The sequence below is a fragment of the Lepidochelys olivacea genome (genome assembly GCF_965140295.1).
Source record: "Lepidochelys olivacea isolate rLepOli2 genome assembly, chromosome: 4".
Lineage (NCBI taxonomy): Eukaryota > Metazoa > Chordata > Testudines > Cheloniidae > Lepidochelys > Lepidochelys olivacea.
The window spans coordinates 113,782,082-113,799,339 of record NC_140414.1 but is presented as its reverse complement, the minus strand read 5'-3'; the positions used below and the strand labels follow the sequence as shown (position 1 = coordinate 113,799,339).

Below are 17,258 nucleotides of genomic sequence, written 5' to 3'. Positions count from 1 at the left end.
GGTGGGGAGGAATGGGGAGAGATTAATCCATAGAAGGATCTAATTTACCGGAGGTTTTTCAAAGAGCAGCCTGCCAGCCATATCAGAACAAAAACAACAGTTTTGTGTGTTAAAGATGCCTGTCAGCCTGAGTCTGCTCTGACTTGTGCCAGGTTTACACCATTACCATAATGATTTCAGTGGGATTACTCCTATTTTAATGACTGATCCAAAGCCTACAGTAGTCAAGGGAAAGACTCCCATTGACTTCAATGAGCTTTGCCTCAGGCCTCTACGCCAACGTATGGGAGAGGAGAATCAAGCATGCACATACCTTCAACATTTCAGAGTTAAGCTGTATAAACAAACACTGACATTTAGGGATTAAAAAAAGAAAAATCAAAGCCAGCCTCAATTCTGGCTGCATTTTTATTAAAACTTCTCTAGCATTTAGCTTCAGACTGCCTCAGGCTGTGATGAAAGGTGGAAAGGAATACACTCCTTGGAACAAACATTACGGGGAGGGTTATATTTTAAACATTACAAAACCCTGTAAAAATCTCTTCAGTTATTTCAGTGCATGTCTATTTTTCTTCATGCTTGCCAGTGGTGTCATATAAATAACTGAGTCAATAATGTAATCAGTTATTTTACCTTTAATAGCAACAGCCCCTCTTGGTCTTTGGGTTTTGAGGAACATAAATATAACTGGGGCCAGGGAAGAAAGCTTGAACTTTTCAGTGTAGCATATTCCCAAGGCATCTGAATTTGGAACAAACTAGTTCAAAGGGGGCTGTTGATACCAGTGTGATGCAATGCCACAGTACTTTAAGTAGAAAGGAAGCATTTTAGAGGAGTGATACAAGTATTCCTTTATTGCCTGCACACAGCAAGAAAAGAGCAGACAGACAGCAGAGAAAGGGTTACATGCATGCCCCTCTTAGGGGAATGCACAAAAACAAGAGGCAGGTCACATTTTTCAGCCTCCCATCGTTCATTATATTCAGATGTAACCATTACATATATTCTTTCTTCTGACAAGCCCAAACTGTTCATGGAATCAAAACACCTTTGATTATGGCAGCACCTGCTAGTTCAGTATCCATATAGAGACGAGTTTGTCAGTGCTGCTAATACAAACCTTGTTTTTCAGTAGCTGACAAGTGGGCTGTAAAAATCTGCAGCTGGCACATATTTGTCAAACAAAGGCTCAATCTGGGAGGGATTCTCCTTTTTATTAGTAGTAGTTTATTAAATTTGGTTTAATTCTCTCTGATTGGTTTCAAGTTCTAGGAGTGAGAAATGAACATTTACAGACAATTAGGTCCCAAGCCAGCAGAAAAATTGCCTCCACGGCTGCTGGCCCATAGAAGCTCCACAGCTGCAGAGACTGTTCCCCGTTCTAGAAAGAGGAGCGGAAGTGCCTCCCCAGCTCTCACAGCTGTGAACTCCAACATTAAGTATTCCCTTGCTGCTGCCTTCCCAGGGGCAGCATGGCACAACTCCATCACTCGAGAGATGGGGACTTTCTCTGCACGCCCCCCACTCTAACACCAGAAGATTTTTCTTGCAGACTACGTGTCAGGTTAGGAAGAATTTTAAAGGGGCAACTGGGGCCCAAAGAATAACCCCACCACTATCCAAAAGACTGGTGAGCCGGGGGAGGAAAGGAAGAGTTTCACATTCACATTTTTGTTTTATACCTAACAAAAGTGGAGATAGGCTTAGATCCACTCAATCTCCCACCAGGGGCCACACAGGCGACTCCAGGCCAAGGTGGAGGAACATAGTCCCATGAATTGGTACTAGCAGCACACAATAGGAAGCTGGCCTATATATATATATATACACATACACATGTTCTCTTCCCCTAGGCAGTTCTGCTATGTCCCCTAGGATAATTTTTTACTTCCCTGGGGAACTTTCCCTCTACTAGAGCAGCTTTAAGAGCTTCAGTTGGAATGGGGCCTTAACACTTTGAGACATAAGTCCCCCCTGTTTTCTCGGGGAAAGGAAGGAAAACTTCAGAGGAATGTAGAGGAGATATGGAGGTTTAAGAGATGGAAACTTCATGCACAGGGGCTACTTTTCAAAACCACTTTGCTTTTCAGTAGGGACCAAATGCTGCTATTCTAAATATGCATTCTCAGCAAATATACACAGAGAGAATGCAAGTTTAGAAAAATAAACAAAAGCCTGTTACCTTTAGATCCTTTTTAGTTTATCATTTCAAGTTTTTCATCTGCTGAAAATAGCCATTTGAAACCCTTAAAATACATACCAGTAGGCATTGTGCACTGGACAAGAACATACATGCTATGAAGACCCAGCTAGGACTTGACATGATAAAGGATAATGGTGAGTCTCCTGGCCCCATTTTTCTCAATTATGTCAGTCTCTCTAGAAACTTCAATCACTGTAAACACCAGAGCCATCATTAACCCTGCCCCTCATCATTTTCAAGTTCTATCCATTTTATATATTTACATTATTTTGGTTAAGCACAGTCAATGTTAATAGAAAAACATCTTTTTAATGGACAAATGCTGACAGACCAATGTAAAAAAACCAATTCTATAGCAGATTAATTCAGTGACTATCCGTATTCACGGCAGCACAGCTTCCACTGCAAGAGGATGACAGGGAGAAGCTTGAGATCTTGGATTTCATACCACAAGCCATGCTGTTATCCAAATATTCAGAGCATTCAGCAGGATCAAATGATTTGTCACACTCAGGTTCAGGGGGATTACTGGAGATGTTGTTTAAGTCAGATGTTGAAACAGTTAGTTCTCCACATCCTTCTGTGTCTTTAGTGTCCAGTGTGTTGCCATTTCCACCCTCTCTCTTATTTACATTTTCATAATCATTCTCTGAGGTTTCCTCATGGTCTTTCAGGACCCAATTTTCAGCTGCATGCTCATTCTTGGAGTTTGATGTCTCCGCAGGGTCAAATAGGTCAGGGCTGGACAAGAGGCACTCTTTCTTGGATGAGCTGCTAAGGTCAGATTGGTCCATTGTACTCTGGCCCTCCAGTAGACTTTCTCTTCTGCTCCCTTCCAGTTCTGCAGCTGCCTGTTCTTCTGTCAATTTAATTATTTCACTTCCAAGACTGTTTATTTCTTCCTCCTCAGAAGGAAACTGGGCTAATGAGGGATGAAAAGGCTTATTTTGGTTACTGTTATTTATGTTTGCTTGGGAATTGTTGTAGACCTTAGCAGCTTCCTCTGGAACTGTCAACTCTGTTGAAACGGCATAAATTTCATCTGGTTTTCCCTTCTGTTTTGCTAAGAGAGAAATGGGACAGTGTCACACTAGTGTACGTTATATGAATTTATATGCATGGGGCAAAGACCAAGAAAGCCATGCAGAAGATGATCTAGCTAGTGAAATACCAGTGGCTCACCATCATGGTAAAAGATTGATCAGAGCACAACTTAACTATAGTATGTTGAATTCTACCCTGGCTCTTTACCCCATTCTGGACTCACTTCAAAGAACAGAACCAATCAGAACATTGGGAAGTTCATCAGGAAGTGAGCTGTAGCTCACGAAAGCTTATGCTCAAATAAATTGGTTAGTCTCTAAGGTGCCACAAGTACTCCTTTGCTTTTTGCGAATACAGACTAACACGGCTGTTACTCTGAAACCCATCCAATAATGAAGTTATATAATTAACCCTTCAACATTTCATCTGAATAACATGCTTTGATAGCAGCATAAGATAAGGCAGGGACAGAAAAAAAACAGCTTTTTTCCTTTTCTCTCTCCATATATTAAACATTTTAATACATTATAATATAACATTTTACAACAAAATCCAAGCACTGGATATAACTATACAAAAAACAATTCAGAAAGAAGGGATTATGCAATTAAAGACAGCATCATAGTGCATCTGCACAAGGGGGCCAAACTAGGTTGTACCACATTGGCCTCTGTTACTTGAGCTAGCAGAGTAACTGACAGCAGTAGTAGATTGCCATCCTCACTGTGGACTACTAGAGGGGGATGCTTTTTGCAAGTGTTTGCCCGCAGCAGAGGAGTGGTAATCTTTGTTCTCAGAAACAGCTCAACTGTTTTGGCTTAAATTTAAAAAACAAAACAAAAAAAACCCAAAAAAACACCCCAAAAAACAATTCAGGCTGAGACAGTCACCCAGCATGGAAAATTTCAACTCAAATGGCTGGAGTTCAGCAAAATTACATGCAAGTGAATGCAGGGTCTTATAATGGGAAGTGTTGCGCAACCTTAATAGTAGGTAGTGCTACCAGCCCGGCACACAATGACAAATAAGGCAAAATCAATATAACAATATCAACTAAACACTTTCAGTGAATGAAGATTTAACTAGAACCCAATGATTATTTAAAATGAAAATTAATATTTGTAAGTTATTCAATGAAGGAGTGATTAAATAGGTTTTCTATTTTTAGCACAGAAAAAATTAGCTGATCAAGACTAAAAGTGATCAATCCACTGCATGCATCCGATGAAGCGAGCTGTAGCTCACGAAAGCTTATGCTCAAATAAATCTGTTAGTCTCTAAGGTGCCACAAGTACTCCTGTTCTTTTTGCGGATACAGACTAACACGGCTGCTACTCTGAAACCTGTCAATCATCTGATAACATGGATAATAAAGTCAAAATGAGGCCATGATCTATTTAATTTGAGAAATTAATATCAAAGCATTTACAGTGCTTCATGGTTGACTGAATAAGATCTGGATATGTCAAAAATTTTATAGCCATTAAATAGCTTATCCAAATGTTGATAGGCAAGTCTCAAAATTTATTCCCTGTCCACCAACTAAAGAAAAGTAGTGCTTTCATTAAAATATTAGCCTGCTGTTTAGTATCAAATAGAGCTGAGCTGGACTTTTAAGGGAAGATCTTAGTGCTTGTGATTGGGAAAGGATTTTAACAAAATGCATGCATGACTATAAAAGAAGAATCAATTGCTCAACAGCAGGGGTTTATTTAAATTTGCCAGGCACAATCACGAAGCCTTTCATCTGTAGATCAGGTCTAATGCAGGAGAGTGCTAAGATAGTTCCATAGTCTACTTTCCTATCATGCGCTGTAAAGGGGGGGAGGAGAGGAGAACAGGAGGGAACCAGCTTTACAAGGTACAATGTGTTGCTTTCCTATGGCATACAGCTATGTTGCAAATTTCCTTTGAGCTGCTAAAACCTGACCTCTAGCATGGTCCAAGTCACTATACAGTCATTTATCAGTCCCTCCAGGACTGTTCAAACTGGGATGATCCCCCACTTTGGTCGTGATTTAGTTAATCTCTGTGACCACTGAATCTTTACCTTCTGCTATACTGGCATGAAACCTTGGCTTTTACTTTTACTGTATTTGATAAGATGTGTAGTGTCGACCCATCTCAGTCCTAGATGCTCACCTTCGTGCCTCTGTGCTTGATTCTGTTGTGGCTTGTCAGCAAATGTTAGCAATGGCGATCTTGACCTCTGTAGAACAGGCAGGGTTGGGTCACTGAATGTTATGGTATCTTTTCCACCTGAAATGAAGAAAGCATTGGAAAGATTCAGTAACGGATTGTAATGAATGATCACCAAAGAGTTTGGTTTTGCTTAAAAACATCTTGCAGTTTAATTATTTTTTTCTGCCATTACAAAAAAAAAGTAGAGTGATATGTAAAGTAGCTTAAAATGATTTTTTCTGCAGAACAAAGTACCAATGTACAGCAGCTGAAGTGCACTAGCCAAATACAAAAAGCACACACTAATTTCTACCAACACTACTGGTTAAAGGGCAGTTCTCGAATTTGCTGAAAGACGACCAGCTGCTGCTGTATTCTGCTGTAATCAGATCATATTAGAAGTGATGCAGAAAGTATTATTTTTAGATTAAAGCGTTACACTAATGCGGAGATCATTTACATCTAGACTCTAGGAGCACACCACGCCAAACATTTCACTCTGTCCTTTCACCCTCTACATCTTGCTTTCATTGTTGTACCCTCGATATTACAAATGCAATTTTGTACCCCATTTTTAATATAAATTGCACCCCCCAAAGGCTTATAGTATTAGTATGAATTATGAGATAAGCAGTAAACACAAACAGTAATATTGCAAGAAAAAGGAGGGCTTGGGGATTTTAATCCATAGACCCAAATCCATTTTTAAGGGGTCTGATTCCATGTCAGACCGGAAGGGGGATTCCACTGTGGATATAATTTTGCAAGTTTCTGTGAGGCCTATAGAACACTGCCAGCTAATAGATAAGGTCTGGACAGATGTTCTGCTCAGACTATTGCTCTGCTTATCTTCATTAAACAAATAAGATGACACATTTGTATTACCATTACTCTGTTTCTACAAATTTGTTTGGGCATACTCTGCATGTTATCTTACATCAGTGTCAAAAGCTATGATTTTAAAGAGGGACTTTGGGGTCCTCAATTTTTGGGTGTCCGGTCTGTAAACACCTTAAGGAGCCTGCTGTTCCGGAAGTTCTGAGCACCCTCCCTTTACCTCAGGTCCCTTACTTCAGATGTCAAGTTGGGCTCCCAAAATCTTTTAGTCACTTTTGAAAAACTTGGCTGTAACCGTGCTTCCACATGTCTGTTCAGTGTCTAACACAACAGAGAGCTGACCTTGCTGGGGTCTACATGTTACAGTAACACAAATAAAATAACAATGCTGGAGAAGTTTTGACTGGATCAAGATCAGAATTCCAACTTAAACATAAAAAGAAAAGGAGTACTTGTGGCACCTTAGAGACTAACCAATTTATTTGAGCATAAGCTTTCGTGAGCTACAGCTCACTTCATCGGATGCATACCGTGGAAACTGCAGCAGACTTTATATATACACAGAGAATATGAAACAATACCTCCTCCCACCCCACTGTCCTGCTGGTAATAGCTTATCTAAAGTGATCATCAGGTGGGCCATTTCCAGCACAAATCCAGGTTGCGAATACAGACTAACACGGCTGCTACTCTGAAACTTAAACATAATTTGCATTTGAACTCTGCATCCTCTACAGCAAATAATAAAATTATGGAGTTAGACAGCCGAGTGAGAGAAACTATGATATAAGGGAAAAGGGACAAGTTTTCAGCTGAAAATTGAAGGTGGGCAGCTGATGAGGCAGAACAAACCTGAGGGCTGTTCCAAAGGGCACAAGCTGAAGTGGGAAAGGCTTTTCTCTACGACAGTGGTAAGACTCCATGGAGAGATGGGCAGGGCTAGATGAACAGAGGTGGTTGGAAGGGGGTAGTGACACGAAAGGTTTATGACACAGGATGGAGCAAGTCTGTGGAGATATTTTTAAAAAAAAACAGAACTGGCTCTTCCCAGACAGAATGGGAGCCAGCGGAGTTGTTTATTCTGAGCACCTTGCACAGCATGTCAGATTCAGGAAAGTAAAGCCTGAGCTGGGACGCTTGTGGCTTCCAGTATAAACACCAAACTAGTTTGACTTCCAACCAGCTGTTACCCAGTAAACACATTCACTTCTATAACTTTCACCATCCCCTTTGAAGCCAACTGGTTCCACAAAATAATCAGATCATCATCATCTAGCCATCTAAGCAATACTGTTTCACCTGCCTAAAGAGTCTTATTCATACATAAGGCTACCTTTTAGTCACGGGTATTTTTAGTAAAAGTCATGGACGGGTAATGGGCTGTAAACAAAAATTCACAGGCCCGTGATCTATCTATGATTTTTACTAAAAATAACTGCCCTAAGTAAAACTTGGGTGGGGTTGCTGGGGGGGGGAAGGGGAAGGGTGCTTAGGGGGTGCCACGGATGCTGGGGGAGGTGACCTGGATCCCCCACTTGTACTTGGGAAGGTGGGGCTGGTGGAGGCTTCCTACCCAGCTCTGTGTCCCTGCACCTCCTAGGCAGCGGAGATAGGGGCCAGGGCAGGAGCTCCTCTGCTGCTCCCGCCACAAGCACCAGCTGCTGCAGCTCCCATTGGCCGGAAACCACAGCCAATGGGAGCTGCAGGGGCATGGCCTGCAGGCACCAGCAGTGTGCAGCATGCAGACCCCTCGCCCCTCTACTGCCGAGCTGCAGGGGGGGCCCCCCACAACAGGTAATCCCCCGCCCCCCCGCACCCTCCAAACCCCTGCCCCTAGCCCTGAGCCCCCTCCCTCCTATCCTAACTGCTGCTGCTGGCCCAGGGCTGCCCAGCCGCTGCAGGAGTCACGGAGGTCACAGAAGTCAAGGAATCCGTGACAGACTCTCAAGCCTTATTCATACATCAGAACAGTGATTCACGTCCTTGTAAGTGGGAGGTTTGACTACTGCTGCACCATATTCTGTGAAGCATGGTACGAGTGGGGCTATCAAATGTAATTTTGATTGAGTGCTTGGAGCTAGCTCACTTCTGTACATTATTCTTCTCCACCTATAGCTGCTGGAAGGCACATCCTCAATTTAGGGAGCTTTCAGGGGGGATTTCTGGTTAAAAATGTACAGGGCTGAAAATAAGCAGGTAAACGAGAGAGCTATTAATGGAAAGGTAAGTTTGTTTTCTCCTTTCTTTAGAGGAATACGTGGAGTCTTGTAAATTCCGTCAAGTTTTCACCTCTCTTTAAATATCCGCTCATAGAAGGTCAAACATAACTGCCTCAGAGCTAAATACACCACTCCCTCTGGAGATAGGCCAGTTGAGGAGCTGCATGTTTTAAGTGGGTGGTTGCTGAGTAACAAAAGCCATCTGCAGCATTTCCTGTGGTCATACAAAGAAAAGCAAGAGAACTGTTCTTGGACTCAACCTAATCCTTTTGAGCTGGGAATTGGTTTTTGAGAGCAGAATAGCTTATAAACCAATTGCTGATGTAAAGTGACCAATTACACCAAAGTCTAAGAAGCGGGGTGACACTCACTGTACATACACATTCCTAATGCATCAATCACCTATTGATGATATTGATGATGCATCAATCACCTATTGATATCTAGGCAATCAATAAAAGACTGAAATGCTATCAGGATTTCAGGATACCCACTGTTGCTCCACCCTCAGCAGTGACAAGCTTATGTAAACGAGATCAGAGCAAATCCATGCCCAAGACCTCTCCCAACACAACCATGCTCTCTCATGACAGGTTGAGTTTCACTGAACAATGAAACCATCAGCCAATAAGGGAGAATCCTAAATGTGAAAGAAATTTTGCAGGATAGAGACCCGCTCTATGGAACTCACCCCTGACAAAAGATGACAACTGCGGACCTTTCACCACTTTCAAACACAAAATTCATTTATTTGATTTCGCTTACCCAGTTGTTTCCCCCCTACATGCATGCCAACAAACAAAAACCAACTAACTAAAGAACCTATAAACTATCAAACCATTTCTTCTACAGGCTGGCAAAGAGAGTGAATGTTAAGGCTATTTCTATTTGTAAATAGGTGGCATGGTGCTGGGCTAAGTAAATAGATAGTCTATTGATGGCAATGTTTAGGTAGCAATACTTATTCTGCTTTTAGGAACCTGAAATTTATTAAACTAGACTGACGTGTCTGTTTCACAAATATGATTGAAAGTCAGCTCTCACTGGCAAGTCTTTCCAATGACAAAAAGTTCAACTCACTGTAAATCAAGTGATGTTTTCTTCTGAAAATCTTTCTTCTAGCATCAATCAGAGCAGGTGCTCTCACCCTTCACTCAAGCCAACATTCTTATGATAGTTCTCACAGTATTGATATGAGATGGTATTTTACAGAGCAGAAGCCAGCTGGTAACCATCCGAAAAAGTGTTCCTGACCCCACTGGGTGTCTCAAGATTCATACTGAGCATCTCTGAGCTCAATCACACTTGGAAACAAAAGTGCATTCTTAATTTACTGCTTCTCTGGTTAAACAAACAAATAAACCTCACTGTTTGATGCAAGTCGCAATCTACTGCAAAATTCAGTTACAACTATTGAGTATCAGCCTTTATCATCATTTTTCCCCAATTTAAAAGAATAGTCTTGTGCAGCAGTCTCCATTTCCCTTGCGGACATCTAACTCACTCACTTGAACATCTTAATCTGACAAATATAAAAATGTTCAGATAACATTTTCATTTATTTACATGCTGTGACAATATTTAACGTACTGCTAAAATTAGTTACTAAAAATATACATGTCAAGTAGAACCTACTCCCAAATCCCACTGAGACATTGTAGCTCAGGCCTTCAGGCAGCAAAAGAAAGGAAGAAAAGAGACAGTTATTGTATTAATATTAATTGGATGTCTTACTTAAATAGACTAACAATGGAGCAAGCTCTCGGCATTCCATTTATTCTATTTTTTATGTATTTTTATACATTTCTGCAAAGACCAAACATTGCATTTATTAACTATGAATTTCACTGAACAACATTTTTTAAACAAAGTAGAATGCCAATCTGTTAAAATACCCAGGCAACATTAAATTTCAATTAGAATGTAAACCTATATTAGTGTGACTCAAGATAATTATTTTATCTGCATCTTGCATCAAGAGGATTTGATTTAAAACTAACATCAGGAGTGGAACTGGGGAGGTTTGTCACAAAGACTCTTCAGATACATTGCTGAATATTAGCTTTTTTTGGTGAGGTTAGACCTTAATGATATAGGTTAGAACACCTGGAACCTTGTCTACACTAGTGTAGGTACCTCTAATGGTGGCAGCAGTGGGAAACCGTTACCACAAACATAACCTAGTGGTGTGAACATCAAGGAGAAAGATGTTTAAAGGAGAAACAATTAGGTGTAATGAGAGAAAAATAACCAAAAATGAATGTAACCCGAACAATGCACATTTAACTAAAATTAATAAATAAAATGTTGAAAAAAAACCCTGGCTCTAATATCTTAAGTTGCATGATTTTATACTAACATTTAAATCAGATAGTTAATATTTTTCAGCTACAAACCATGGTGATAGTTCGATTGTTTCTTGCATTCTCCAAAGGGTATTTTTTCTGCTATCTACTGTATTCTGATTTAAAATGTGTGTAAAGCCAGCATTTTCACAAGTGACTAGTGATTTTGGGTTTCCAACTTGACACACCTTAAGCTGGATTTTCCCAAAAACTGGTAAACATCCATCTTTCAAAACCACTAGCTACTGAAACTTGGCTGTATTTTTAACAAGTTTCTCACAAAGTGTACATTCAAATCCTCATATGGAAACAGACACCCAAACACTTAATAATGCAAGGGATCTCACAAAACTGGGGGACAGACCAATAAAATGGCAGATAAAATTCAACACTGATAAATGCAAAGTAATGCACATTGGAAAACATAATCCCAACTATACATACAAAATGATGGGGTCTAAATTGGCTGATATCACTCAAAAAAAAAAAAAAAAGATCTTGGAGTCATCGTGCACAGTTCTCTGAAAACACCTGTTCAATGTTCAGTGGCAGTCAAAAAAAGAAAAGGGTCACCAAATGTTTAGAACCATTAGAAGAGGGATACATAAGACAGAAAATATTGATGCATCTATATAAATCCATGGTACACACACACCTTGAATACTGCATATAGTTCTGGTTGACCCAGCTCTAAAGAGACAGATTAGAACTGAAAAAAGTACAGAGAAAGGCAATAAATATGACTAGGGGGATGGAACAGCTTTCCATATGAAAGATTAAAAAGACTGGGATTGTTCAGCTTAGAAAAGAAACTACAATGACGTTTATAAAATCACAAAAGGCATAGAGAAAGTAAGAAAGAAAGTTATTTACCCCTTCACATAACACAAGAAGCAAGGGTAACTCAATGAAATCAATAGGTGGCAGGTTTAAAACCAACAAAAGGAAGTACTTCTTCACACAACACATAGTCAACTTGCAGAACTCATTGACAGGGCATGGGTTCAAAAAAAGAACTAGATAAGTTCATGGAGGTTAGGTCCATCAATGGCTATTAGTCAAGACTGTCAGAGATGCAACCCCATGCTCTGGGTATCCCTAGCCCTCTGACTGCCAGAAGCTGGGACTGGACAACCGGGGATGGATCACTCAATAATTGCCGATTTCCGTTCATTCCCTCTGAAGAATCTGGCATTGACCGCTGAAGGAAGACAGGATACTGGGCTAGACCGACCATTGGTCTGACCCACAATGGCCATTCTTATGTTATGTTTTTCCTAAATTTCTACTAACCTGGAAGACTCCACAAACCAGAAATTTCTAAAGTTCTCAACTTCTTCTCCAATTCTGCCACCCGATTACCTAGAATTCTGAAAAAAGAACATGATATATCAACTGAGAAAGAGAAGACTCATTGTCACAGGGATTTATTCCACCCACAGATGTTTGCATGGTTGTGGATACATTCTCCACAGTCACAGCACATACATATTAACTTGTTTATCTTTTGTTTCAATGACAGTGATGGGCAAACCCCCAAAAGTTCAGATTAAATAATATTTGGATGCTTACCTGAGCCTCTCCCAAAACAAAAGTCCCAAATAAATTTCCAGTATATCTTAGATTTACTATGAAAGAAATACTGTGAGAATAGCCCCTATGGTATTTCTATTCCCTTCCTTGGCTGAAACCAGGAGGCAGAGCAGTAGGCAAACATCTTTGAGCCTCAAAATAAGATTTGAATTTTGCAAGGTATTAGCCTTAGCTTTGGGCCAGTTACTTTATCCAATCTGGTTTGCCCATCAAGCTTTAATATTCCTTTGTAGCACATTTAATGCTATTTGATTCCACTGAACAGGGTCTCACTTCAGTACTGAGCAGTCTCAAGTTCTTTATAGACCGTAACAACTGCTCTCAGTTTTGACTGCATTTCCTGGGTCATCAAGGCTTTTGTTTCTGATCCCTATGTAAATACAATCCTCAGCTCTCCAGCAAGATTTACCTTTTAGCCATAATTTTTTCCCAAAAAAATCAGATGATATGTATCTAACAAGAAAGGTTCCATTTTGTTGTAAGTTTTGAATGTGTTTCACTTCTAGAACAAGTCTCTAAAAAACAGAAGGCCTTAACTAAATCCCAAACAATATTCAATGGAAGGGAGATACCTAAGGTAAGTCTAAAATTGGAGGTGGGGGGGAGTAATTCCCAGCTCGAGGAGACACTCTTACACTAGCTCTAATTGAGCTAGCAAGCTAAATATAGAGCGCAACTGTGGTGGTGCAAGCTGCGGGAGGGGCTAGCTGCCCTGCATACATGCCAGTCAGATACCCTAGGCAGGTTGTCGGAGCAGCTAGCCCCTCCCACTGCTCGTGCCACACACTACTTTTAGCACACTAGTTAATTAGAGCTAGCACATGTATGTTTCCTCAAGCTGGAAATCACACCCCAGCTCCAAGTGTAGATACACCCCAGAAGACACAGCAATGCTAAAAGTGATCCAGCAGTGATAATGAACAGCAAATTATATACGACTTTACATGAAGATATAGCAACAGGAAAAGACAATGAAGTCTGAATATTCAGACAGCACATTACAAACCAGTGAAGCAACAGTCTCTGTACACAGCTCTGGTGGGGATGGAATACTGTGCTCAGTCCACCTCACCAGGTTTTTATGCCTCTCCCATTTGAGCACACCTGGTTACCAGAAAAAAACTAGAAACTAGAAAGAATATGAAACACAGCAACACAAATTAAGGGGCAAGAGAGACTGATGAAAGAAAGATTAAAAGGGGCTAAATATCTGTAGCCTAGCAAAGCATCTACCATGAGGTGTGTACAAGGCACAGGATAAAAGTCTACCAGTATTTCAGTAGTGTAAATACTAAGGTGGGAGAGGAGGGTAATACAAGAGAAAGGGGATGAAATGAAGAGAAAAAAAAAGGAAAATGTATGATAAATATCAAGGACAGGAATGAAGTGAATGGGGACGGGGAATAGCCTATGGATAGTAATACAAGCCCATCAGCTGGAATACTTAGCCCCAAAGGGTGTCTATACTAGAATAAAACACTAACATCTGGCCTCGGTCAGCTGACTTGGGCTCTGGCTGAAATGCTATAGAATTGCAGTGTAAACATCTGGGCTTGGGCTGTCTATACTGCAATTTTATAAGCCTGCAGCCTAAGTCAGCTGACAGGGGCCAGCCACATGTATTTTATTGCAGTGTAGTGCGCACGTGTATTTTATTGCAGTGTAGTGCAAGAGTGACAAAACATTAGGTCATGTGCCAGTGGGAGCAATCATGCTCTGGCATAGGCACACACTCAGTGACCAAACAGCTGTTTTCTCATCTCTAACTTCAATGAAATCTGAGCCAATCTGCATTTTTATTTTATATATTTCCTTTCGAGTTAACTTTGAGACTCACTCTTAATGTCCTTGGCTTTACTTCTCCCTGGGTGCCCAGTGATGACGTCTGCAAGGCAGACAGCAGCTTCCAACAAGCTCTCAGTTTCCACACAAGGAGACTGGTATACCAGGATTCAAGGACCCAAATGAGGAGGACTGCTCAGGAGGGAGGGAAAGAGCCTTCATATACAGTATGTGCAAGTTCAGCACAGGAGCAAGTGCTGCAGAGGCGGTATGCAAAGTGGGGTGTACTGATAAAGGCAAGGAGTCACAGTTTGATCTCTGTGCCATTGTTAACAGCAGAAGAGACTCCTTGGCATGATTGTCTCCCCTCCTCTCCTGGCAGTTTGGGCAGGGAAGGGGAGGGAGGTGCTCCTCATAGCAGGGATGGGGGCTGCTAGAGATATCACCAACATATCAAAGAGCCACTGTGACCCAGGTTTGCACCACTGCCCGTTAGTGCAGGAGTAGCAAGGCCAACTTCCTTTAACCCCTTTTGAACTTTGTCATTCACATACTGCACTCTCCCAAGCTATTGGGACATGGTGTCTATCCCCAACCCCATTGATAGATCCTGTAATCAGGGGCTGGGGAATTCTCTCTCCTCTAATGACAGGTTCCCAAGCTCTCAAAGGACTGTTATGTGGCTGCTCCCAAGAGACAAAGCATATTGCTATTTTACTTTGTCCTCAACCATGGTCATTTTTCCATACCCCTTTTCAAACATAAGTTAAGTTCGCTGAATAATATATCGAGCCAGTGAACACTTGTCAGAATACTTTACTTGAACAATCACTGAGTCAATTTTGACTACTACTTAGTTTGATTTTTGTTTTTTAAATAAAATGCATTGTCTCTGCTGTGCTATGGAAAATGTAATCCTACACTTGTATCAATCCACTGTCCTTGCCCCCAGAATGATGAGTATTTTTGAAGAGTCTGTGGAGACTTCCCTTTGCGTGCACAGCTGCAATCTCTTGCCTAGATCTAGACATACCAGGCCAGGTGCTCAGATGATGTAAACTACCATGGCCTCATTGACAAAAGTGCACCTGGTAGTAGAGAGAAGCACAATCTCCACTCCCTGCTAGTAATGTGCCTGGCACCTCATGAGAGTTAACCCAACCCTCTTTGTTTAGGATCAGGTTTTCCTGCACTTCCACTGCCCATGTTCAAACTGCTGTGGCAATGCCAGCTCGCTCCTCAGCCCCGTCCTGTGTTTAGCAGCTCACATGCTGGCTTGCCCACGCTCCCCAGTGATGCATAGACATAACCTCAACAGAGCTACACCAATTTACAGTAGCTGAGGATCTGTCCTACCCTTATAAGATCTCTCTGCTGTCTATAAATAAGTCCACTGTCACATCCACTGTGTATCACCTAGAATCCTTTATTTATCCTCAGACTGACACATTTTCTCTCTCAGTCCATCTTATATTGGAGTTAAACCAACAAAGGTCCAGGCTTCTAAGCGTTTTTAAACCCAGCACAAGCTAATGACATGGTCTACAGCAGTTCCTAATCTCACTTGACCCCTATCCAGAATGGCCACCTAATTCATGAGTAAACAAGTTACCATGAACAAGATATAAACTAACTGTTTCAAGCTAAGATGATTTTAGACCATCTCTAGACAGGGCCTAATTTTCTCTAATTTACATAATTCCATTCTGTGGTGCATTTCAAAATCACACACAGCCAACTTTATAAATTTTAAGTTGATATGCTTGTGAGAAGAAATGTAGGTGAACTGCCTACAACCCAAGGGTGAGAAGTACGTATCATGTACAGGAACCAACCTTTATTTTTCTTAACTACTGGGCCAAAGAAAATCAGAGGCTGGATTTAGCTCAATCATACCTTAGGCTACTTCTTTGATTCTGTTTAGCATGTGATTCTGCTTACATACATTTCTTTAAAGAAACAAGAAGAATAAAAATGCTTGAACAGAAGAATGGGCCTACAAGGTCAGATCAATGGTCCATCCAGCCCAGTATCCTGTCTTCTGACAGTAGCCAGTGTCAAATGCTTCAGAGAGAATGACCAGAACAGGGCAATTATCAAATGATCCATTCTGTTGTCCAGTCCCATCATCTGGCAGTCAGAGGCTTAAGGACACCCAAAGCATGGGGTTGCATCCCTGACCATTATGATGGACCTATCCTCCATTAATTTCTCTTAATTCTTTTTTGAGCCCAGTTATAGTTTTGGCCTTCACAGCATCCCATGGCAACGAGTTTCACAGGTTGATTGTGCATTGTGTGAAGTACTCACTTTTGTTTTAAACCAGCTGCCTATTAATTTAATTGGAGACCCCTATTCCTTGTGTTAAGTGAAGATATACGTAACACTTCCTTATTCACTTTCTCTACACCATTCATGATTTCTAACATATCCCCCCATAACTGTCTCTTTTCTAAGATGAACACTACCAACCTTTTTAATTTCACCTCATAATTTTTGTTGCTCTTCTCTGTACCTTTTGATTTCCTAATATATCTTTTTTGAGATGGGGCTACCAAAACTGCTGTATACAAGATGTGGGTGTACCATGGATTTATATAGTGGCATTATGATATTTACCATCTTATTATCTATCCCCTTCCTAATGGTTGCTAATATTGTTAGGTTTTTTGCCAATGCACACTGAGCAGATGTTTTCACAGAACTGTCCACGGTGATTCCAAGATCTTTTTCTTGAGTGGGAACATCTAATTTAGACCCCATCATTTTGTATGTATACTTGGGATCGTTTTCCAATGTGCACTACTTTGCAGTTATCAACATTTAATTTCATCTGCCATTTTGTTGCCCAGTTTCATGAGGCTCCTTTGTAACTCTTCACTGTCTGCCTTGGACTTAACTATCAAGTAATTTTGTACATGCTGCAAATTTTGCCATCTCACTGTTTACTCCTTTTTCCAGATCGTTTATGCACATGTTTAACAGGTCCCATACAGATCCCTGGGGACACTGCTATTTACTTCTCTCTACTCTGAAAACTAACCATTTATTCCT

At 40.9% G+C, this 17,258-nt stretch overlaps 1 protein-coding gene across 2 annotated transcripts in view; it reads right to left on the bottom strand.

Moving 5' to 3' along the window:
- Window positions 1–836: 836 nt before the first annotated feature.
- Window positions 837–17,258, bottom strand: part of CCDC149 (coiled-coil domain containing 149) — a 63,061-nt gene continuing 46,639 nt past the window's right edge. Inside the window, exons 10-13 of one of the 2 annotated variants that reach the window (XM_084625973.1) lie at window positions 12,123–12,199; window positions 10,120–10,152; window positions 5,390–5,506; window positions 837–3,266 (exon numbers count right to left, since the gene is read on the bottom strand). In XM_084625973.1, the coding sequence (XP_084482099.1) occupies window positions 2,569–3,266; window positions 5,390–5,506; window positions 10,120–10,152; window positions 12,123–12,199 (925 nt within the window). In that variant the 3' untranslated portion in view covers window positions 837–2,568. The remainder of the gene's footprint in view (window positions 3,267–5,389; window positions 5,507–10,119; window positions 10,153–12,122; window positions 12,200–17,258) is intronic. The other variant, XM_084625974.1, reaches the window with a different exon arrangement.